Consider the following 24867-nt stretch of genomic DNA (forward strand, 5'->3'; position numbering starts at 1 on the left):
GGCGGCGGTGGCACATCACGGGCGTGCTCCTCCACCAGGCGCAGTGCCCCCTCTTATGCTAGAGGTAGGCGACCTCCTCCGGGAGTAGCGCGCGGGCATAGACGACCGGGATGTTGCCGTTGTTTTGGACGAGGCCGACCATGGCTGTTGATGGCGCAACACGGACGCGCACCTCTACGAGGGCCCCTCTTATGCTGAAGGTAGGCGACCTCCTTCGGACGCAGCACGCGGTCAAGACGACAGGGGGGTTGCCTTTGTTTTGGGCGGCGCCGGCCATGGCTGCTGGCTACGGGCGTCGACGAGGGAACAGAGGGGTGGCAAGATGGGGACGGGGTCGATCTGGAAGCAGATGAGACGGAACCCACCGCATGCACGGATTAAAAAAGATCGACCGCGGTCATTGAAGTGTGGATCCGAGGAGGGCAACCGTCATAAATTATGTTGACCGCGAATGGTTGGGATGGACATCGAAAAGGCGCGCTTGTCCGCTTCACATCCAGGCCGACGCATTTCAATCATAAATTAAAGCCGAAAATAAATCGACGCGGACGTGTTTTGATAGTGGATATACGCGTTGGACCATTCGTTTTATCCACGTAACCCTAAACAAACGACGACGGATGAAATGAGTCATTCTGTTGACGCTGGAAGTGAAACACCGAGCCGCGGACAAAAAGATGAGTATTGATGGATGCGGAGAGGCCGGCAGCTGCTATCGTGAAAGTGAGGCCATGTTGGCGTCCAGCGTGAGATCGAACTGGCCCAGGTGACCACCGCCTACGACGACTTGTGTTCGCCGCCAGCCAAAACAAAGCCGGGAAGGACAAAATTGTAGCCGAGGTGCCCACCTACCTGCAAGAAACGGCTGGCATCACCGTAGGCTTACACGTGGTGTCATGAAAAGTTCTGCCGTTTGGCCTCATGAGGCCATGAGTGACGCACGCGGATGTCAGCTTCCACTTCCAGGCAAGTTACACGTATGTTTAGTTAGAGTACAAAACTGTGCTTTGTTAAGATTCGACAAATGACTGAATCCGTCCCCCGCAAAAAAATTAAAAAAAAAAAGATTTGACAAATGGCCACGAAGCATACATAATATATGTCACTTTTTAGAGAAAGGTATATACATGTGTTGCTGGTACTGCTTTTGCAGGTTTTGCCTATATGTTTTATTCATTCAAACAACAAACAGATCCTACGAAGTATACGAGTATCTTTTCTTCTGTACAAATAAACACCCGGCGAAAATCGCGCGCGGGCAAAAAGAATTCACCAAGAAACCAACCAACGAATTCAACCAATCCAACCATGTCGTCGATCGCCGGCCGCTAGTCAGCCGGCGGGAAAAAAAACATGCGCATGCCGTGAGCCCGCTACCGCCGCCCGGGTTGGTCCGTCAAAAACAAGTTTGAACCCGAGAGAGAGAGGAGGGGACGGAGGGCGGCCGGTCGATTGAGTCGCGCCGGACGACGGCCGGCCGGCCTCTATGGCGGGCAGGGGATGTTGGGGCTGTTGGTGGTGCAGGAGGCGCCCGGCCCGCCCAGCCGCTGCGTGTACAGCCTTCGGAGCGCCTGGGCCATGGTCGTCGACGCGCCCGGCAGCGGGGTCCCTCCGGCGGCCGCCCAGTCGGCGCCGCCCAACGGCCGCGCCTCGCCGAGCGCCGCCAGAAGCAGCAGCACCGCCACGATCACCGGCAGCGCGAGCCTCATCTTCCTCCCCGCGACGGCCATCGATCCCTCGTCAACCTTGGCTTTCTTCTTCTTCTTCTTCTTCTTCTTCTTCTGTTTCTTCTCCCTTCGCAACAAGCTTGTAGAGTTGTAGTGGTATAGGGGGCTTGGAGGCTAGGTTTTTGGCAATGTCGTCGTCGTCGTCGAGATGCAAGCTTGTGTGCGTGCTTTCAACGAGGTGGTTTGGTAGTAGTAGAAGCTATGGAATGAGCTAGCCGCCTATATATAACGCCGGGGAGATCGAAGAGGCGGTCGACGATGGTGCGTGGAGGCTAGCAGGGAGGAAGTTGCAATCCGGTTACGTGCGGCGACTTGGCTTTCGCGCGTTCGTTCGGTTCTATGATGAAAAGTCAAATGCGCGCGACACGCCGGCGAGCGGGCGCGGTCGGTATCCCGCATTCCGTCGTAGAATTCCATCGTCGAAACGAAAGCGATCCATTCCCTTCTTCTTGCCACCCCGGCGGTGCGTGCGTGCGTTCGTGCATGGAGAGGTAAGAAACTGCGCGCGCACGAAAACACGTCGAAGGCACGAGCGTGCCGTCCGCCTTGACCACCGCAGGCATGCATGGGAACAAATACTACTCGTACATGCATGCATATATCCATGACTCGATCTTTTTTCCTGTAACTGTCCATGACTCAATCTTTCTTCTGATGCAACTATCCATGAAAAATACATGTCCATTTTTCTTGTAAGAAGCTCCTTTATTTTTTTGTAGAAGATCATACAGTATGTGTTAACATACGTGGAAATGTGGTTTACTTTGACCAGGGAAACGCCTTGGGGGGCAAGGCACTTGGCGGGTCTAGTTTGACCTAGCGTTCAACGGGGACTATCAATTGGGCGTAATTGATTAGGCAGAAGCTTAATTTGGTTTGTCGTCGACAATGTGTACTTGGGTCGTCTCCGATACGTACGTACCTCTCAACTGATACGTACGGTCAAAGCATTTGAATTCTCTGTGCTTGCATTGCATTGCATTGCCTGGAATTCAAGCAGGGACGCTCGTCGTGAACTTGGCCTGGATTTTCAATGCTCATCCGGTGTCCTGCCCTAGCTAATTTCCAAGAAAGTGCTCAAAACTTTGCCACGGTTTGTTCACCAGGCTCGCACCTTTTTCGTAGCATCTTACGTACTTGGTGATAATTGTTAAGCTGCTCGAGCTACGTAGCTTTTAGGAGCAAAACTCGCATTTGTTACGTGTGGGGGTGAGTGTTATTATTTTTTGTATTTGTCTAATGCAGCACGTAAAAAAACTATTTTAATTTATGTTGTTTTCTCATCATTTACATGTGATGGTGTCGATCCAACTTTGTCAATACCCACGACCGGTTGAGAAGAAGAGATTGTGACTTGTAAAACTCTCTCGTGCGTGATCGACGTGCCATGAATTTCAACTACTTCCCGAGTGCTGCTCGGCCGGGCGACTTTGACCTGCTGCGGAGTAGGTCGGAGGCAGGAAAAACACGACCAAGCTGTCTCAACTTGGGGGATCAGAACTCTACCGCCACCGGGAGAATTTTCTTTAATGAATCAAAGAATTATATGTCCTGGATGAGATCAGGCTGACTCAGTTCCAGCTTTGAAGGAAGGCCACTTTCGACTGTCAATTTGTTGTCATCGCCCTGCACGACATGTAACATACTACTCGCGTAATTACTTGCTGGTTGAATGCAACAACAACAACAACACAGCTTTGAAGATAGCAACTCAGTTGCTAAACAAACACAGTGATTTTTAAACTCGATCAGAATATGCAGTGGTTTAACTCGATCTCAGTTCTGTGTTGGTCTCTCGTTGTCTCGATATCTCTGTTTCAAGGCCGCGGAGCACAGTAATTTCTGATAGGAACTACCGAGATTTACTTTTACGGTTTTACCGGAGGCGTGAAAATGCGATTTCCTTTTCGCCGACCACAGCCAAAGATTTGCGAAAATTGCGATGGCGCTGGACTTTTCCGTGACTACGTACACATATGGTTTCCGCTGACTCCCCATTGACTTTCGGTAGTAGTAGAAGAAAACAGGAGGCAGGATCAGGTCAGCATGGATACATCAACACATGGCTGTCATCAACTGACTGACACCACCGGGCAGCCTCCGATTCGTGTTCATTCAACACATGAACGACATCAGTTCCTGTATCTTGCCAAAATGTTGCTCGGGGCCATGGTTTCACACACCAATGATCTTTAAAAACCTTTTTACTGGGGTATGTGCAAAAAAAATTGCATCTTGAGTTTGTTAAAGGCGTTGCTCGGACTTGTTAGGACTAATCTTTTAGGATGAAAACCTAGACTCTAACTTTTGGTTATCAAATCTAGTGACGATGGCACGCGAATGTCGCTCCTTTTTTTGAAGGCGTTGTTGTTGAAGGACCTCGATGTTTTTGTGATGTCATGAGATGGTTGGTGCTGATATAGTAATTGTTATAGGTTGTCGACCGCGGATTTGATTGTTTTGTGTGTGTTTTATGCTTGTTTAGGCATAGCGTTGGTTTTATATGACTTTGCTTTTTGTTGATAATTTTCTATATCTGTATATTGGTGTTGGTTATGTGTATCCTAACTATGTAAAAAGAAAATGATGTATATTTATTTTCATAGTATTGACTTGATGCTTCATATTGAGTAATAAAATTCGTCCTCTGTCAAAAAAACTAAGGCGAGTGTCATCGACAGATGCATTCGCATCATGGACGAGGCAATTATGCCTCTTGCTCTTGTCATTAGAATATTTGAGTTGGATCATTACCGCATGTTGCCAAACCTGATACACAACTGCTCCTAGTACTTGTTAGGTCTGCTTTTAAGACTTTGGAACAGCAAGTGCCGCACACTACTAGCAGCATGGAACCGTAGGAAGGCAATCAACGTAAGCGCTCCATTTTCTTTGATCTCTCGCGAAAAGTCAACGCGAGACCATGAATTCGTGGCTAGCTCCATCATCGATCGGTCGATACGGTGTGGTAGCATTCCATCAAAACGACCCATGCATGTACATGTACTTCCTTCGTTTCTAAATACTCCCTCCGTTTCAAAATATAAGACCTTTTAGGAATTCTACTAGGAGACTATATACGGAGCAAAATAAATGAATCTATACTTTAAAATATGTCTATGTACATCCGTATGTAGTTCATAGTGCAATCTCTAAAATGTCTTATATTTAGGAACGGAGGGAGTATAAGTCTTTTAAGAGATTTTTTTAAAGGACTACATACGGAACAAAATGAATGAATCTACGCTCTAAAATATACATATATACATCTGTATGTAGTCTTTTAGTGAAACCTCTAAAAAACTTATATTTAAAAACGGAGGGAGTATTATTCGTCTTGTTCTTCGCCGTCAGGTAATGACGTCGTGGTACAATTTTGCGTGCCATTGCGGTACTCTAACAAAACTGCATGCGCCGCCTCACACGGACGAACAAAGGTCGAAGGCAGAACTTGCCGTACGTGTTGACCAGAGCAAAGCACTACGTGCGTACGCACGTGTGATATATACTCCATCCGTACCTAAATATAAGTCTTTTAAGATATTTCACTAGGTGTCTACATACGAAGCAAAATGAATGAACCTACATTCTAAAGTATGTATGTATACATCCGTATGTAGTTCATCAGTGAAACCTTTAGAAAGACTTATATTTAATAACGGAGGGAGTATACACGTACCCATGGCAAAGTGCCGGTGATCCAACTCACGCAGACCGATTAGTTGGACTGAACTCGCCAGCACGCGCGCTGCGATCTCGTGAGTTCCGACGATGACAATGAAGGAGTACTATATCTGTTTCATACTTTTTTTTATCTGAATAATTATAGTTGAAAAATGGTCTGGCTAGGAGAGAAGAATAATGATGCTCAAGAGAGCAAGTTTGGGTTTGAGACCAGGGAAACGCCTTGAGAGACAAGGCAGATTCGGGGTCTAGCTAGCTTAGCCTGACTCGAGCAACTCCGATCCATTGGAGACCGATGGAGACGTACTTAATTAGGCAGAAAGGAAAAAAGCTTTGTTTCGCCATCCATCGGCTATGCGTGCTCCGGTCGTCCGTGACACGTACAGGTCCACTGTTACGGTCAAAACTAACACTGTTACGGTCGCGTTGCATGGAATTTTCAAGCAGGCACGCCCGTGCATGCATGCATGCAGCTCTGACTGCTCTGTCCTTGTACTGCGAATTTGGGCTGAATTCTCACGATCGACCTCGCGCGCGGCGTGTCCGTCCAGAGTCAAAAACCCTAGCTAACTTCCAAGAAAATGCTCATACTTACGTGTGTTAAGATAAGCCGCTCCGTCACAACTCCACATGGCTTGCACGAGCGAAACTCCACGTATTTCTTCTTCTTATTTGGAATGCGCCGGAGTTCAAGGGCGACACGGTATCTGGCAGTAATAAGTGGCATTGGCTACTGTTCTAGTGCCAGAAATATCACATGCATTCCTATTTGCCGGTTGACTCTGGTCTAAACTTTTGTCTATACCACCATAGCTCGATACTAAACCCCAGTGCTAACCAGGATGCGCTGGAACTGAAATAATTTTCCTCTTGCGAAGGACGCTAACTGTGGATTTGGGTGTTACGATGTGGAAGCTGAGGCGGCTGAGCTGCACAAGAATTTTTCCGTGGCGTCCTGTCGACATGACCATATTTTTGTACCATCCTCCGATTCATTCATATTAATCGTCGCAGCTTCAGTACACGGTAATACCGTTCTCCACCTTGGTACATGAGATAGAGCTAGTATAAGATTGTTTGTAAAGAATCGTAATGCCGGCATGTTGGCAACACGAGAGAAACCTACGACCATTTCGTAGGAGGAGAACGTGACTTGTGGAACTCTCGGCCGGAAGCGCGTGCTATGCCATGTCAATGCCATGGATTTCAACGTCCCGAGCGAGTGCTGCTCACCGATCATCTTGACTCGCCGTTGCCGATCGATGCAGTAGGTCGCAGGCAGGAACACGAGCCAACTTGGCCTCAACCAACCAACTTGGCTGGATGTACGTAGAATTCTGCTGCAACTTGAAGCCATATTCTTCGGAGAAAGCACTGGACTGTAATGTAGCGATCAATCAAGCGACCTGGAATCAACTGCCCTGGATGAGATGAGACGGCACTGTGATTTGAATGTGCCATTGCTACGGGTGACCGGAGTACCGGACCAGGGTTCCGGCTTCATGGACGGGAAGCTCCGGCCGTCAGTTCCTTGTCACCTCCCTGCACGACAAGGAACATGCAAATGTTGGGTCATACAAGTCTTACTTGTACTGGAGCAGTATTAGTTGAATTCTTCGTCATTAGCCATGACTCAGTACTAGTCACCCGCTTAACACGGCTCCCCTGTTTAAGCAATGATAGCATATGATATGAATAATGCAGGTTTGGAGGTAATGCAAAGGTAATGCAAAAAATTACCGGCGTTTCTGTTTACCGAAGGCGTGAAAACGGCTTTTATTTACCACCGACTGAAACACAGAATTTACCAAAACTGGACCAGCCTCGGACTTGCCAACTCCGTTTCTGCTGGCCGGTTCGAAAATCATGGCTTCTGTTGACTTCCCCATGACTTCCGGTACTGTAGTAGATAGAGGAAACAATACACACGAGCAAGTCAGCATACATGGCTGTCATCAACTGACAGGAAGCGTACCACCGGCAACCCTCTGCTTCTCTCCAATCTGCACCTGAACCTCTCTTCTTGTCTGAATGCACGCTATCTGCTAGTAGGAGTACTACTTTCAGTCAAGTTAACTCTCCCATTTTTCCATGCCATCTGCCGCATTTCTCTAACATGTGTTTCCTGCATCTGAACATAGGATGTCAGATATCACCGCATACACAAAGCTATGTGATTATAATTTATAAAGCTAGTCCTATCGGGCAGATGCATTCACATTTTTCTCGAGGCAAATATGCATTTTGACGGTCGTAAGGTCATTAAGACGTTGAGATAGTAATATACTAACCCCGTAACTAAATATAAGACGTTTTTGCAGTTTAAATTGACCTGCAAATACGTCTTATATTTAGTTAAGGAGGGAGTATTGTTCAAGTGAGATGTCCACGTGGGTCATTGTTAAGGTTACAAAAGTCTGTTAACTTGTACCATAACTACATCATGGTTAGACATTAGAACGCAGCTCTGGAAAAAATTCATGCTTGGACGTTTAAAAAAGCAACACCAATGGATCACTCCTCTTGCTAGCCTCCTTCAGTTTCATGTTTGCACGGCACTTGCTACTTCAAATGTCTTAAAAGTAAGCCTAGCATTAGTAGGAGCTTGAATCGTAATAATGTTGTTCACAAGTTCAGGATACCAGTTGCATATCAGGTTTGGTAGAGTGATTAGGAACTCGAGTATGAACCATTACGTTAAACAAGTATATCTCTGTTGTGTGCATTTGCCAGCAAAATCAGAACTGACCAGGTGGACATGAATTCAGTTACCTCTATCATGATGATGCTTATGATGCAGCACGGCGCAGTGCACCTCCTGGGAGTGCAATTTATTAGATTGTCAAGCCATCAGTATCGGAGCTGCATCCATCTCCCCCTCTGTTTTCGGCAAAGATTTGTTGCAAGTCCCAAGAACATCGAAATTGACAAGCAAGGATGGTACAGGGATGAGGTAATGGTGAAAAGAACAGCAAGTATTCCAGCTGAACCCTGCAAGGCATCAAAGTTAGGATGTTTTCAACTACTACCTCCAGTTCAAAACTGCGACACTTATTATGGATCGGAAGGAGTAACATTTTTGGACTGGCAGCATTTCTTTTTGTCTCGGCCATGTAGTAACTGCTAGCCATATGCAGCAGATGCGAGGTGCAACCTCACTGAAGCTATCTATTACATGAACATACTGGCAACAAACTGAAAATTTAGAGCTTGATCGAATATCTAAGATTTCAAATGCAAAGCCACAATCACTGAACTAACAGGCATATTATTTCTGGAAAGATGAGGATGTGAAATATGGAATGTCTTATAACCATATATATGTCGCTGTAACAACTAGACAGTCCCTCCTCCACCATCAGACAGATTTAATAGGCATACAATTTCTTGCACGGTGAAAATGAGGTAAACTAACTGTCATGGGTTTGATGCTCTGTCAGAACTAACCAGGGTACCATCACGTACGTATATAATTACGGTGATTAATTGCAGTGTTCCAAGGTAAGTTGTCCTGTAAAATGGTGAATATGCAATTCTGAATAAATCCAAACATAGTACGCACTTAGAATTTTCAAATCAAGATTTATACAATTGTCAAGAAATCTGCGCATACATGCTTTTACCATTAGAACTCAACGCTCTCTTCAATCATAATAAATAAAATATGGTAATATAACAGGCTTTCTTCTTTACAGAATCCACCCTTACACGCCCACGTTTTTTTATCTTTCCGAAGTGCAACTATCACCTTTATCTGCTGAAGAACAAGGAGATCACTTGATATATATGTTTGCATAAACCATGTACTGCCGTATGCCCCCCTACTATCTTTTAAGCAGTTGAGCGCTGAAGTGATTAGATTGTAAATGTGCAAGGTATCGGCCTCTGCATTCTTCAGTTGTAACGCAGGTGCCGGCAAACACCAGAGAAAGGAACCGATGAGCCCCCGAGTCAGTGCCCTGATTAGCACAGAAAAACTTGGGCATCTGTCACATATCACATATGTGATGAATGAGACCCTACAGAATTCAGTATGGCCTATAACTGAACGTACTGCTGGCTATTTATGATTGCAGGGTGCAGACAATTCTGATCACAGGGGCAGGCGTTATATTAGGACAGCCAGGCTTCAGCAGCTGGTTTTCTAGCAAACACAGCTCTTTCCATCACAAGTTACACCTTGGTATTGCTATTCTAGATTAATCTGAAGCAAAACTCATGGCCTCCTCCTTTAAGCAAAACTCTTGGTGTCGACTAAGCATATTCTTATCATTATCATCTTGGGTGCCGCATTGTCCCATTGCTGCATAAAGTCCTTCCATCTTTCTGTTTCAGCAATGACAGACAGGCATTCCATAAGAACATTGATTCAAAGGCCTTTTCAGGCATATTCTATCAGTAAGTCTCTTCAGCAATAATTATCTGATGAAGAATAAGAGCTCATTTAATGTAGACGGCTGCATGCCAAGAATGTGTTGCTGCCTGTTACACTAATATCTACTGACCAGCTGAGCACTGATATAACTGCTTTCTGCACTACTCAATACTGGCGCTCATGGATACAAACACCATAAAAGGAACTGATGAGTACCCAACCAACAGTGTCATGATTAGTGATGACTGAAAAACATAACCAGTTGTCACCGTAAGCCACGACTGAGATTGCACATAATTCATTATGGCCTATAATTTAACGTGTTGTTGAAATGCAGTTTATGATTGCAGAGTGCAGACAATTCTGATCAGCTCTGACCTTCCCATCACAAATTCCACCTGGGTATTGTAACTGCTGATTAAGCTGAAGCGAAGTTCGTGCCTCCATAGTTTCAGAGAGATTATTTCATTGTGCCAACTAGCATATTCTTATGTAGTTGTCCTTTTTGGTGCCATTCGCCCCACTTGCTGCATAAAATTCTTTAGTCTGTTTGTTTCACCAATAACAGGCAGCCATTCCATGAGAACATCAATGGTCACGTAATCAGGAGTGCACCTCTCTTCCCTCATCTGATCCATCAATTCAAAGGCCTTTTCTGGCATATTCTTATCACGAAGCCCCTTCAACAATGCATTGAAGGTTGTTACGTTTGCAGGCACATGCTTCTCGCTCATCTCATCAAACAGTTCAACTGCTAAACTAGCATTTCTGCTCTTACAGAGAAAGTCGATCAGAGTATTGTATATCACTGTGTTGGGTTGAATACCAGATTCATCCATAGAACGGAAAATCCTCATCGCCTCATCTACTTTACCAGCTTTGCAATATCCATGTACAAGTGTACCAAAGGTTACCACAGAAGGCCGGCAACCATCCTCAATCATCTTCCCCAGTAATTCATCCACAGCCAGGAAATCTCCTGCTTTACACAAACCAGACAACAAGGTATTGTAGGTGTACACATCTGGCCGGAAACCAGCTTCCTTCATCTTCCCAAGCCACTCATGAGCCTCATGCATCCTCTTCTTCCTACAAAATCCTCCAATCAGAATATTGTATGCTTTTGCATCCAGCTTAAAGCCCGCCTTCTTCATCGACGACGCCATGGAGCAAGCATCCTCCAACCGCCCTGCTTGTGTCAATCCCGATATCATGGTGAAATACAAGATTGCATCTGGTGAGTGTCCTTCATCTGCCATCTCATGGAACAACTCCATGGCCACACCCACATTGTTGGTATGGAGAAAAGCCCCAACCAGAGTGCTGTACGTCACCGCATTACCCCTGGCTTGAGGCCAAACAGTTCTTTTCTCCCTAAAGAAGTCCAGCGCACCACCAATCCTCCCTACCCGGCACAAGCCACCCACAATCGTGTTCAGTGTGACGACATTTGGCGCCACGCCCTCCCTCACCATCCTCTCCACCATCTCGCTTGCCATGCCGACATTACCCGCACGGCAAAATGCATCGGCCAAGCAGTTATAACTAACTGTGTTGGGTGCACATCCATGCACATTCTTCATCCGCTCCTCCACAAATGCCACAGCCTCTTGGACCCTCCCGCTCTTGCACAACCCATCCACGACAGTGTTCAACGTGACAACGTCCGGGCGCACGTCAGAGCCTGAACCAGACATTCCATCGAGCACCTTGAGGGCGTCCCCCACGCGGCCAGCTTTGCAGAGGCCATTGACGAGTATGCCGTAGGTGACGACGTCGGGTCTGACGGCGGCGTCCCGCATGGAGGAGAAGAGCTGGGTCATTCCCGGAAGGTCTCGGGCGCGAGCGAGCGCGGCCAGGAGGGTGTTGAAGGCAGAAGTTGCTGGCGGCGGGGCGCCAGCGGCCAGGGAGGCACAGAGGAAGCGAGCTGCGTTGGCGGGAGAGGAGGAAGGACGAGCAAGGAGCTTGGAAAGGAGGGCGGCGAGGATTGGCGCGGATGGGGGCGGTAGGCGGTGGCATGAGGGAAGGGAGAGGAGGAGCGCGAGGGAGGCGGGGGTGAGGGCGTGGGAGGGCGCGGCGAGGGTGGAGTAGAGCTCGGCGGAGAGGGACGGCGTGTCGCGAAGGAGGGAGAGGGCGGAGGCGGAAGGGGTGGGCGTGGAGAGGAGGTCGTCGAGGACGGAGGAGGCGGTCGGGGTGGGAGCGGGAGTGGGTGGGGAGGCGGCGGAGGCGGAGGAGAGGCGGTGTTGAGCTCGCGGTCTAGGGAGCGCCGCGGCGAGACGCCTGGCTGCGGACATCGTTGGAGGCGGAAGCGCCGGGACGGAAGGAGAGGAGGCGGCGGGGCGGTGAGCTCGCCTGGGCGCGGAGAAGGGAAAGGAAGGAGGTGTCAACTGGCGGCGACTCCGGCGAGTGTGGCGATGGTTAAAAACAATGGTGGGCTGGACTGTTGGGCTATTTCGACAAGGCAAAAGCCCCCTAGTCAAGAGGCTTTCATGCATTTCGCGCTACAATAGCATTCCGGAAAAACTCGTTCCAGATGCTCAAAAAGGAGAGAGGAAAAACTCGTTCCATAATTTTGGGTGTCCCCAAAAACGATTATGCAGTTTGGAAAGGCTGGAACAGAACACCGACACTATACCGATATTGAATAATTTAAACAAACTTGACCCTGGATTTTCATTGATTTAATTAGCACAAACTAGGCCTCGTCGGTGATTGCACCGAGCTCGTCTGTATTGTAACCGGTAATGGGCTCAATGAGGAAGGATATCGGGCCGAATCGATTATGCAGTTCGGAAAGGGCAATGCTCTACGCCGGCGTGCCGGCCGAATTGTTCGACCGGCCGCGCGCGGGCCGTCTGATCTGCCAGCTGTACACGGGCCGTGCCGTTAGATCTTCATGCAGTAATTTTTTCTCGATGCAACAAATTTCGTCCACGATGCAACATTCGTCAACGGTTACAAAAAAAAGTAAGTTGTAGCCAAAAAAATATCTGCGTGATCGTAGCAAAAAAAGAAGCTGATGGTGCGTGGTAGCAAAAATCAAACGCCGGTTGTAGCAAATATCTACGTGAACGTGTATGCAACTTTTTTAGTGAACGGTTGCAGCAAAAAATGATGCCGGTTGTAGCAAAAAATAACACGTTTGTAGCAAAAGTCAAAACGCCGGTTGTAGAAAAAAATCCAACGAACTCGAGTTCCAACCAAACGTATATGCAACTTTTTTACTGGACAAATGTAGCAAATAAAAAACGCTTATAGCAAATATGAACGCTGGTTGTAACAAATTTAGACGAGAAAAAAGTTGCATGTCAAGTCAGTTGTGTGCGCGGGTCGCATGCGGCCGGCCGAACGGTTCGGCCAGCGCACCGGCCACAAACGTTTACCGTTTGGAAAGGCTCGAACAGAACACCGACACTATACTGACATTGAATAATTTAAACAAACTTGACCTTGGATTTTCATTGATTTAATTAGCAGAAACTAGGCCTCGTCGGTGATTGCATCGAGCTCGTCTATATTGTAACCGGTAATGGGCTCAATGAGGGAGGATATCGGGCAGTTGGGACGGAGGCAGAGTCCTCCAATGGCGGCAGCGATGATCCCGCCACACCGTCGGCACCGCCCACAGGAGGTTCACCGCCGAGGCCCACATCGCTCGGAGGAGGTGTGTCGTCAAGGCCACTAAAACCGCCTCCATTTCGCTCTAATTGCTCGTCGGAGTGGAACTACCGAAGCGGTGCGGGAGATGAAATGCGGCGGAGGGGATGGAGGGCTAACCCTAAATGCTCCCCGATATCCTTGATATAGTGGCAGAGCAGGGAGATATCGGGGAGGGGGAGAAATTTTTGGGCTAGGCGGACCTGCGGGGCCTTTTCGGGCCACAAAAATGGCCAAACCCGCACATCGAGCGAAATGTTTCACGTCGGGGGCTGACGGGGTTGAACATTAGGGGTAGGACCATGGACCTGCATTCCAGGGCCCACCAAAGACCCCATATGGACATCAATGTCCTCAAAGCTACCGGTACAGTCTAGATATCACTCGGGCAAACATGTTCTCACTCGATCGCACAATGTCACTCGGATCATCTTCGGTCAGTTGGACGTGCCCCGACACTCGAACTATAGTAAGGTGTGGACGACGAAGGGACTGCAATGGCTACAGACTTAAACTACCACATGAAGTGCAGTGAAGATCAACGTTACGAGTTACCAACTACCATATGATTTCTTCGAGCACTACTCCACAAATGTTGCTCTCAAGAGAGAAACGGCATCGTACTACAACCATCATCCAATCTGGAAGACCAGATCCTAGGGTTCCCCCAGAGTAGCACGAGTGGATCGACGGTAGTTACACGATGATACCTTCGTCAAGGTAACGACATAGAACACCGACGTCGCCTGTCATTGGCTCAATTTTCACCGGCAACTGTGTCTCCCCGACTCGCGGCCGAGACTAGATGACAAATCTCGAGATCCGAACACCCAGCCTCAGGTCAACCACCTGTGACGGAGAAGGTGACTACCACCACTAGTTGCATCAGCCAGCTCAAATCTGACTGGAGGTGCCACCGAGCAGTCCACCAGACCCTCCATGCCGCCACCGATCCAAAAGCCAGATGGTGCGCCATCCCAGCATAACCAGTCATCGCCATCTAAACTGGCAAGCTGTCACACGCCGCCGCCAGTGACTGGGCTGCCCGACAGGCCTGCAGCTGTCGTCGCCCAAGGGAGGCCCATACACCGCCGTCTCGCTGCAGCATCACCTCCGCTCCAATAGATTGGATGCGCCTCCACACGTGTAGGGGGGCGCTGTTGGAGATATGCCCTAGAGGCAATAATAAAATGGTTATTATTATATTTCCTTGTTCATGATAATTGTCTATTGTTCATGCTATAATTGTATTAACCGGAAACCGTAATATATGTGTGAATACATAGACCACACCATGTCCCTAGTGAGTCTCTAGTTGACTAGCTCATTGATCAATAGATGGTCGTGGTTTCCTGACCATGGAAATTGGATGTCATTGATAACGGGATCACATCATTAGGAGAATGATGTGATGGACAAGACCCAATCCTAAGCATAGCACAAGATCGTGTAGTTCGTTTGCTAGAGCTTTTCTAATGTCAAGTATCATTTCCTTAGACCATGAGATTGTGCAACTCCCGGATACCGTAGGAATGCTTTGGGTGTATCAAACGTCACAACGTAACTGGGTGACTATAAAGATGCACTACAGGAATCTCCGAAAGTATCTATTGGGTTGGTACAAATTGAGACTGGGATAATTGTCACTTCGTATGACACAGAGGTATCTCTGGGCCCACTCGGTAATACATCATCATAATGAGCTCAATGTGACTAAGGAGTTAGCCACGGGATCATGTGTTACGAAATGAGTAAAGAGACTTGCCTGTAATGAGATTGAACAAGGTATAGGGATACCGATGATTGAATCTTGGGCAAGTATCATACCAATGGACAAACACTACAGGAATCAAAATCTTTGCCGTCTGCTATAACAGACGGCAAAGAGGTGTTCCACGGACCGCAATGTCCTTTGTCGTCTGTCTCCTGTCGGCAATGTTTCTGCATCAGCTTTCGACGGCACAGTACCTTCTTTGTCGTCTGCCTCTAATAAGCGGACGTCAATGTCCTTTGTCATCAGCCAAATGCCCAAGCTCACGGCAAATTAACTTTAGACGGTAGCCGAAGGCAACTACTCCGTTAGGTGCCTAAAGGAGCACTTTGTCGTCAGCCTTCTTTCGCAGCCTTTGCCGTCCGCCTTAGAGACCCTTTGTCGTTTGCCTTCTTTCACAGCCTTTGCAGTCAGCCTTCTTTTGCAGCCTTTGTCGTCTGCCTCCTGCATCTTTGCCGTCTGCTGGCTTTGGTGGCTGACGGCAAAATGACTAAATGGGCTAGCTGCTGATACCCCCAGGTTGCACAGGAGGCTACCACCTGGCCTCTTTGCCGTCAGCTCCCTGATGGCAAAGGCCTTTGCCATCAGCTGGCAGACGGCAAAGAGCCCATATAGTCCATGTTTTATTTGTTTTATTTAATTCACATCACACACACACACACACACACACACACACACACACATATATATATATATATATATATATATTTGACATCACATATATGATATATTTTTCGCAACACATATATATAGTTCACAACACATATTTGATATACATATAAAGTTCATCAATGTACATCCCATATATCGAAAGAACCAACATACAAAGTTTTTACACTGTTCATCCATAGATACATATACATATAGTTCAACATTGTTCATCAACTCAAATGAAAACTAGAACCAAAGCACTCCATGAATGCCAGCTTCCATGCATGTAGTACATTCAATCTGCAAAATTGTGAATAAGAAAGTCAGAAGAAGAAGAACAACAACATATGATGTTTTTGAGCTAATCAACAACAACAACAAAAATGTGAATATGAAAGAGGAGAAGAAAGAGGAGGAGGAGAAGAAGAAGAAGAAATCAAGAAGAAGGAGAAGAAGAAGGAGAAGGAGAAGGAGGAGAAGAGCTTCTCCTCCTCCTTCTCCTGTCCTCCTCCTCCTTCTCCTCTTCTCCTCCTCCTTCCACTCCTTCTCCTTCTCCTTCTCTTCTTCTTCTTCTTCTTCTTCTTCCTTCTTTTCATTTTTCCTATTTCTTCTCCTCTTCTTGGAGCTAAATTATCTAATTATGTATTTTTGGAGCTAAATGGGCTAATTATGTCATTTTAGAGGAAACAAGCTAAGTATATAATATTCATGAGCTAACCAAGGTTCTTATGCCATTTTGAGCTTATTATGTCATTTTGGAGCTAAATGGGCTAATTATGTCATTGTTGGGGAAAATAAGGTAAGGAAAATATGAAAGAGGAGAAGAAACAGGAGGAGGAGGAGAATAAGAAGAAATCAAGAAGAAGGAGAAGGAGGAGGAGGAGGAGGAGGAGAAGGAGGAGAAGGTCTTCTCCTCCTTCTCCTTGTTATCCTCCTCCTCTCCTCCTCATTATTCTCCTCCTCCTCCTCCTCCTTCTCTTCTTCTTCTTCTTCTTCCTTCTTTTCATTTTTCCTATTTCTTCTCCTCTTCTACTCTTCTTGGAGCTAAATTATCTAATTCTATCTTTTTATAGCTAAATGGGCTAATTATGTCATTTTGGAGCTAAATGGGCTAATGATGTCATTGTTGGGGAAAATAAGGTAAGGAGAATATGAAAGAGGAGAAGAAAGAGGAGGAGGAGAAGAATAAGAAGAAATCAAGAAGAAGGAGAATCTTCTCCTTCTTCTCCTCCTTCTCCTCCTCCTCCTCCTTCTCCTCCTCCTTATCTTCTTTTCATTTTTCCTATTTCTTCTCCTCTTCTCCTATTCTTGGAGCTAAATTTTCTAATTATGTATTTTTGGAGCTAAATGGGATAATTATGTTATTTTGGATCTAAATGGGCTAATTATGTCATTGTTGGGGAAAATTGAGGTAAGGATAATATGAAAGAGGAGGAGAAATAGGAGGAGGAGGAGAAGAAGAATAAGAAATCAAGAAGAAGGAGAATAAGAAGGAGAAGGAGGAGGAGGAGGAGGAGGATAAGGATGACAAGGAGGATAAGAAGGAAAAGGTCTTCTCCTCCTTCTCCTTCTTCTCTTCCTCCTCTCCTCCTCCTTCTCCTCCTACTCCTTCTCCTTCTCTTCTTCTTCTCTTCTTCTTGTTCTTCTTCCTTCTTTTCATTTTTCCTATTTCTTCTCCTCGTCTCCTCTTCTTGGAGCTAAATTATCTAATTATGTATTTTTGTAGTTAAATGGGCTAATTATGTCACTTTGGAGCTAAATGGGCTAATTATGTCATTGTTGGGGAAAATAAGGTAAGGAGAATATGAAAGAGGAGGAGGAGGAGAAGAAGAACAAGAAATCAAGAAGAAGGAGAATAAGAAGGAGAAGGAGGAGGAGGAGGAGAAGGAGTAGAAGAAGGAAACGGTCTTCTCCTCCTTCTCCTTCTTCTCCTCCTCCTCTCCTCGTCCTTCTTCTCCTCCTCCTCCTCCTTCTCCTTCTCTTCTTCTTCTCTTCTTCTTCTTCTTATTCCTTCTTTTCATTTTTCCTATTTCTTCTCCTCTTCCTCTATTCTTGGAGCTAAATTTTAGAATTATGTCTTTTTGGAGCTAAATGGGCTAATTATGCCATTTTGGAGCTAAATGGGCTAATTATGTCATTGTTGGGGAAAATAAGGTAAGGAGAATATGAAAGAGGGGAATAAAGAGGAGGAGGATAAGAAGAAGAAGAAATCAAGCAGAAGGAGAAGAAGAAGGATAAGGAGGAGGAGGAGGAGGAGGAGGAGAAGGAAAAGGTCTTCTCCTCCTTCTCCTTATTATCCTCCTCCTATCCTCCTCCTTCTCCTTCTCTCCTTCTTCTCTTCTTCTTCTTCTTCTTCCTTCTCCTCTTCTCCTATTCTTGGAGCTAAATTTTCTAATTATGTCATTTTGGAGCTAAATGGGCTAATTATGTCATTTTGGAGCTAAATTAGCCAAGTATAAAATATTCATGAGCTAACCAAGTTTCTTATGCCATTTTGAGCTTATTATGTCATTTTGGAGCTAAATGGGTAATTATGTCATTGTTGGGGAAAATAAGGTAAGGAGAATATGAAAGAGGAGAAGAAAGAGGAGGAGGAGGAGAAGAAGAAGAAATCAAGAAGAAGTAGAAGGAGGAGGAGGAGGAGGAGAGGGTCTTCTCCTCTTTCTCCTTCTTCTCCTCCTCTCCTCCTACTTATCCTTCTTCTCCTCCTCCTCCTCCTCCTTCTCTTCTTCTTCTTCCTTCTTTTCATTTTTCTTATTTCTTCTCCTCTTCTTCTCTTCTTGGAGCTAAATTATCTAATTATGTATTTTTGGAGCTAAATGGGCTAATTATGTCATTTTGGAGCTAAATGGGCTAATTATGTCATTTTGGAGCTAAATTAGCTAAGTTGTGAGCTAACCAAGGTTCTTACGATGTTTTTACCTAACTAAGCTAAACTAGCTAATTATGTCAAAAATGAACTAGAGAAAACTTACCACAGTGGTCATCAAGGAGGAGAAACACCAGGGTTGCTCGCATCGGCTTCGTTTGGAGACGGTTGCCCTGGAGAAGGGTCGTGCGATGCCGCTCGGGAGTTATTCTGCAGAAAAGATATTTTGCAATGTCTCAGTTAGCATGATGACACACAATTGTTAATACTAGTTTATAATGACCATTGAAATGAAACTCACCATGCCAATCGCACAGAAGACGGGCATCGGCAGAGGAGCTTGACCGGTCTTCTCGTACATAGAATGCACATTCGGTTTTGAAGAGTCAGTCGTATTAGTTATTAATGAAACAGACATTACACACATGATTTGGCTAATCTGAAAAAGAAACTTACCACAATAAGCTCGTACATGGCCAGGTGAGCCACCTCATTTCGGGCCCTCTCCTCCTCAATCAACCGAGCCGTGGTCCGGTCCCTCTCCTCCACAGCAGCCTGAAGAGTAGCGTGGCTTGCCGCTCTCTCTTTCTCAAGAGCAGCCTCGGTTGCCGCTCTCTCTTTCTCAAGAGCAGCCTCGTTTGCCGCTCTCTCTCTTTCTTAAGAGCAAGTTGCAACACCATTCCTCGTTACCACAGTAATGATCGATGGCCACACACACAATGAAATGGATGAAAGTTTTCTGAGTCCGTACAACTAACCTCGATGGCAAGATCGACTGGCCGTGGACGAGGCGTTATCTCAGGACAGGAGCTCGACTGGCGCGCCTTGATCTCCGGGAGAGTGAGTGGACAACGTATTATCTCATCTTCAATGGCTATCGAGCCATGGGGCCTCCCGCCACCAGATATCATCACCAGCTCTGGATCCAAAGGTTCCTGGCTTGGGTTAAAGTCCTCCACTTTCCAAGCCTATCCCATGTCCCTGTATTTCACGAGCTTGTGGTGGGATGAGATGTTGGTGAAGTTATTTGGATCATCCAGGTCAGACTGAGAGAATGCTTTTGCCTTCTTGTACGAGGCGGCATGGGCCATGCCATAAAGGTCGTACAACTCTGGCATCTCCGTATTATTGTGATGCGCCTAAAAGAGAGGAACAAAGTATTAGTAAGGGGCTCAAGCTAGCATGAAGAATGAATTGCATGAATCATGAAGCAAACCACATACACAGTTTCGTCCGAACTAAAGTAAGTTGATGCTGCCTTGATGGTGTGGCACACCAACCATTTGGCTACGCCGATCCTTCGCATTGTCGTGGAAGGCTCGCCAGTTGCCTGTGCACCACTCATCCACCAAAGCCTCCCAACAATCCATCTTATCCACACACCATCTCGGGGGCACCTATAAGTTATTAGAAAGAATTTTGAGCACTACGCCTATGAATCAAATCAAGAAAACTACGTACAAGGCCTTAAGAATAGGTAATTACCTTCATGTACTCCTCCTTCTTCAGATACTTTCTATGACACTCCTTCTTCCGCTTCTTAATACCACGCGTGGCGTAGTAGTCTCGAATGGCCTGTGGCCGAGCCTTGTGGCGTAAGTTCTATAATAACCGCCTACACTCGGCCTCGATAACCTTGGCCGCCTCCTCCTCATATCCCTCCTCACACCTATAGAAGGTCTGCAATCAAATGAGACAACCGATTAGTACAATAATTAGCTATATTGTTAATTTTAGATTGTGTAAAAGGATAACTTACCCAAAAGTTGTTGATCACCATCTCAGCCCTCGTGTGGCACAAGACACCATCTACAATCTCCTCCGGCGGGGCCTGTGCGTCCTAGTAGTGCTCCCAGGTAAATCCTAGTGTAGGAACCTGACCGTCACCAGGCAACGTGAGAAACCCCGGGAAATTTGTCCGACAAAGCACACCAAGGACGTTGTTCGGCTTGCGGACTCCACCATGGTGCTTACATCCTCTGGAGTATGATAAGGTCAATGCATTAGATATTTGAAGAAACTTGAAGGCAGAAGCTAAAAAAAGAGTAAATGTACTTACCTATCCCCTTCAGGCTTAATCACCGGCCTCTGCTCGTGGGTAGCCGGCACGACCGGGAGACGTGCACTAGCACGCTTGTACACGGTGGCCCCGTCCACCTGCACGTCACCCTCACTATCCGTAGACTCATCCCCTCCATCAACAGAATAGCCACCCGAACCCTCGGCCCGATCCGACCAGGCACCCCATCCGGACCTCTCCACGTCGGCCGAAGCGTGTGTGGCAGGAATCTCGTGGGACGTAGCCTCAGGAACCGGAGTCTCATGGGCCGAAGGCACCTCGCCCCGAGGCTGATCCTGGACCGGAGTCTCATGGGCCGAATGCCCGTCCACCCGAGGCTCCTGGACCAGAGTCCCCGTAACCTCCTCCTCAAACGGGTCCACCATAGTAGTCCTGTGCTCGGGTGAATGAGCTGGTGGTGGTGGCGAGGACGGCGCAACAGTCTACCTACCTCTTCCCTGGCCACCACCTCTCCCTGTACCCTTCCCCATCTTCCCTACCCGATTAGCACCTCTCGCAGTGGGCAATGCCGCAGACGTAGAAGCACACGCGGGTGCTGTCGTCAGACTGTCTGCCAAGGCTCTACGGAGAGATAGGGGTGGAATGGAAGTACCACCCCTCGTGCGGGCCGCCGAAGAAGAACCCGTCGAGCGATCTGGACCCACGCCCACCATATTTCAACACCTGCTGTCATGCCATGATAAAGATTAAAAGAAATTAGTACAACATAAAAATTGAATAACTGACATGAATAATAATATGTACATATATAATTTAAGTTGTGAATCTTACAAACTAATAATTATCATCAATAAATGCATCACCATCATCAATATCATGCATGTCTTCATGAATGACGTGCTCATCGGGTTCAACGACATGAAGTTGTGGAAGGCCTTTCCGTAATCGGTCAAGCATTGACAGGTCATTCGCATCAGTAACCTCTTCTAGTTCCACCTCTGCTGGTTCCGGCTCAGGGGTGAAGTCGGATTCATTGTCGCTGTCTACTTCCATGTTCTGGGGTGAAGCACGATGGTTCTTGAAACGTTTCTTGGAAGAATTCTCCATCATATGTGTCTGGGTTAATGTGAGGTTCATAATCCTATTCATTTCGTAGAGGTGGTCTAACACGTGGCGTGATGACCCACAAGTATAGGGGATCTATCGTAGTCCTTTCGATAAGTAAGAGTATCGAACCCAACGAGTAGCAGAAGGATCTGACAAGTGGTTTTCAACAAGGTAATATCTGCAGGCACTGAAATTATCGGTAACAAGTAGTTGTGTGGTGAGATGATTCGTAGCAAGCAACAAGTAACAAAAGTAGCAACGGTGCACAAAAGTGGCCCAATCCCTTTTGTAGCAAGGGACAAGCCTGGACAAAGTCTTATAGGAGGAAAAATGCTCCCGAGGACACACGGGAATTTCTTTCATGCTAGTTTTCATCATATTCATATGATTCGCGTTCGTTACTTTGATAGTTTGATATGTGGGTGGACCGGCGCTTGGGTACTGCCCTTACTTGGGCAAGCATCCCACTTATGATTAAACCCTCTCGCAAGCATCCGCAACTACGAAAGAAGAATTAAGATAAAGTCTAACCATAGCATTAAACTAGTGGATCCAAATCAGCCCCTTACGAAGCAACACATAAACTAGGGTTTAAGCTTCTGTCACTCTAGCAACCCAACATCTACTTACTACTTCCCAATGCCTTCCTCTGGGTCCAAATAATGGTGAAGTGTTATGTATTCGACGTTCACATAACACCACTAGAGGAAAAACAACATACAACACATCCAAATATCGAACGAATACCAAATTCACATGAGTACTATTAGCATGACTTATCCCATGTCCTCAGGAACAAAAGTAACTACTCACAAAGCATAATCATATTCATGACCAGGGAGGTAATGAGTGGCATCAAGGATCTGAACATAAACTCTTCCACCAAATAATCCAACTAGCATCAACTACAAAGAGTAATTAACACTAATAACAACCTTACAAGTACTAATTGGAGTCGCGAGACGGAGATTGGTTACGAGAGATGAACTAGGGTTTGGAGATGAGATGGTGCTGATGAAGATGTTGATGGTGATGAGTCCCCTCCGATGAGAGGAGTGTTGGTGATGACGATGGCGATGATTTCCCCCTCCGGGAGGGAAGTTTCCCCGGCAGGATCGTCCTGTCGGAGCTCTAGATTGGTTCTGCTCAAGTTCCACCTCGTGGCGGCGGCGAATCCTCCGAAAAACCTCCTCCTGATATTTTCAGAATGAAACCCTTCATATAGCAGAAGAGGGGAGCCAGCAGGCCAGCAGGGAGCCCGCAAGCCCCGTAGGCGCGGCCAGGGGGGTGGCCGCGCCTAACAGGCTTGTGGCCCCCTGGTTGCGCTCCTCTGGCACTTCTTCTGTAATGCCCCAAGTGTGTAACTTGCCATAATTGGAACCTTCTCTATGTGGGCCCACCTTGTCATTGCAATGATAGTCATATGTATGTGTTATTTCATGTGTGACACCTTGCCATGTCTTCCTTTGCATGCATGCATCACTTCCATTCCATTCATCCTTGTCTTGTGTTTGTGCTTTGTGAATCCATGTGTGATGTGATGTGATGTATATGTGATGGTGTGGTGTTATGTGAAATGACGTGAATACATTTGAGAGTAGGAGAGACTATGTTGGTTGCACAAGGGTTTTAAAAACTTCCTCCTCTCTTTTATCTCAAGGTCAAGTTTCACTTGTTCCTTCCCTGTTTTTAAAATGCCCATGGTTTAGGATATTTTGTGGTGGATGTGAAGTTATGTATTTAATGTTTTGAATCGATATTTTAAAGGTGCAAATATTCCCAAAACAGATCATATAAATGCTGTTTTGTAAATATTTAATTGCTCCAAATATTTCTTTTCCATTTTATTTAAATAGGTCATAATTCCTTATGACCAGGGGCATTTTTTGTTTTATTTTTAGTCCCAACAGAATTGTCTTTGTTTTATTTTCTTCTCTGTTTGATTTTAAATAAGAAACCCCAGGGTTTTCTTTTCTTTCTTCATGGCGCCAGCTTGGGCCACTTCCACCCTCCCGTGGCCCAACTCCCTCTCTGTCTCCCGCGACAGCCCACCTTGTGCGTCCCTTCTTCCTTCTCCTGACGGCGTCCCCCCCAGTGCGCTGCTTTCCGTCAGACAGCAGAGAGATAGCGAGCACGCCGTGAGTGCTCACGGACGTCGAGGCCCTTTTATAACCCTCGGCGTGCGTGCCCCCTTGGCCTAGGGTTCCTCCTTTCCCCTCTAGCGCTGCCACACCTTCCTCCCTCCATCTCCTCGTCCCCAGGTAAGCTCTCGGTAGATCCATTAGAAGAGAGAGAGAGGTAGGACACCGCCGACGTCCACCATGCTTCCGTCGTCTCCGGCGCCGGCCACCATGTCCGGGGGCTCGGGGCAGGACCCCGCGTTCCATTCCCGTCGTCGTTGAGGTCGAGGCGGGACCACAGCGATGGGAAGGAGGTCGTCAACAGCGTGTTCCCGGCGGCCTGTTCCTCTACTTCGTTTCTGCAGCAGGTCTTCTTCAGATCTTCTTCGATTCCTCTTCGGGCTTCTTCCTCCTCAATCGACGTCCCCTTCTCCTTCCCCTAGGTGAGGATGCTCTCTTCCTCCCATCTCCCTCGATGGATGCTGCGTAGTAGTTCATCGCCGTGCTTCTTTGATCAAAGAAGAGGGCGGTAGGTTGCAGATGTTGTGTGTAGATGTGTTGTTCCTTGTGTGTGGCCTCTGCTCGTCGTGGCTCAGGGAGATGGCATCCCTCGCAGCGCTGTAGTTGCTAGCGTAGTTGATCGCTGCGGGCGTAGCAGTTAGCAGAGTAGAGAGCATGCTCCGGTGACGTCTCTGTCGTCGGCTCGCTATGCAGAGCAGAGCGGCTGTAGTAGTTTACCTTGTTTAGATCCTCCTCTCTGTCAAGTCTCCGTAGCGTAGAATAGTGGTGTAGTGGTTGTGTTGGATCGAGGGCGTGGGTCCGAGTCCCGCAGGCGCCACCACCCCTTTTTTATTTCCTTGTTTCGCATAGTAGCACAGTAGTGCAG

At 46.9% G+C, this 24867-nt stretch overlaps 2 protein-coding genes across 2 annotated transcripts; both read right to left on the reverse strand.

Moving 5' to 3' along the window:
- Positions 1-914: 914 nt before the first annotated feature.
- LOC123412589 lies at positions 915-1915 on the reverse strand. Its single transcript, XM_045105540.1, has one exon. It carries the CDS (start codon positions 1728-1730, stop codon positions 1485-1487), a length of 246 nt encoding a protein of 81 aa, XP_044961475.1. The 5' UTR covers positions 1731-1915; the 3' UTR covers positions 915-1484.
- Positions 1916-8951: 7036 nt separating this feature from the next.
- On the reverse strand, positions 8952-12183 carry LOC123408919 (pentatricopeptide repeat-containing protein At3g61520, mitochondrial-like). Its single transcript, XM_045101943.1, has one exon. It carries the CDS (start codon positions 12078-12080, stop codon positions 10275-10277), a length of 1806 nt encoding a protein of 601 aa, XP_044957878.1. The 5' UTR covers positions 12081-12183; the 3' UTR covers positions 8952-10274.
- Positions 12184-24867: the final 12684 nt, after the last annotated feature.

This window comes from Hordeum vulgare, chromosome 7H (assembly GCF_904849725.1).
Source record: "Hordeum vulgare subsp. vulgare chromosome 7H, MorexV3_pseudomolecules_assembly, whole genome shotgun sequence".
Lineage (NCBI taxonomy): Eukaryota > Viridiplantae > Streptophyta > Magnoliopsida > Poales > Poaceae > Hordeum > Hordeum vulgare.

Excerpts from the sequence above, each read along its gene's own strand:
- LOC123408919 (XM_045101943.1), bottom strand. The coding sequence starts at position 12,080 with ATGTCCGCAGCCAGGCGTCTCGCCGCGGCGCTCCCTAGACCGCGAGCT.
- LOC123412589 (XM_045105540.1), bottom strand. The coding sequence starts at position 1,730 with ATGGCCGTCGCGGGGAGGAAGATGAGGCTCGCGCTGCCGGTGATCGTG.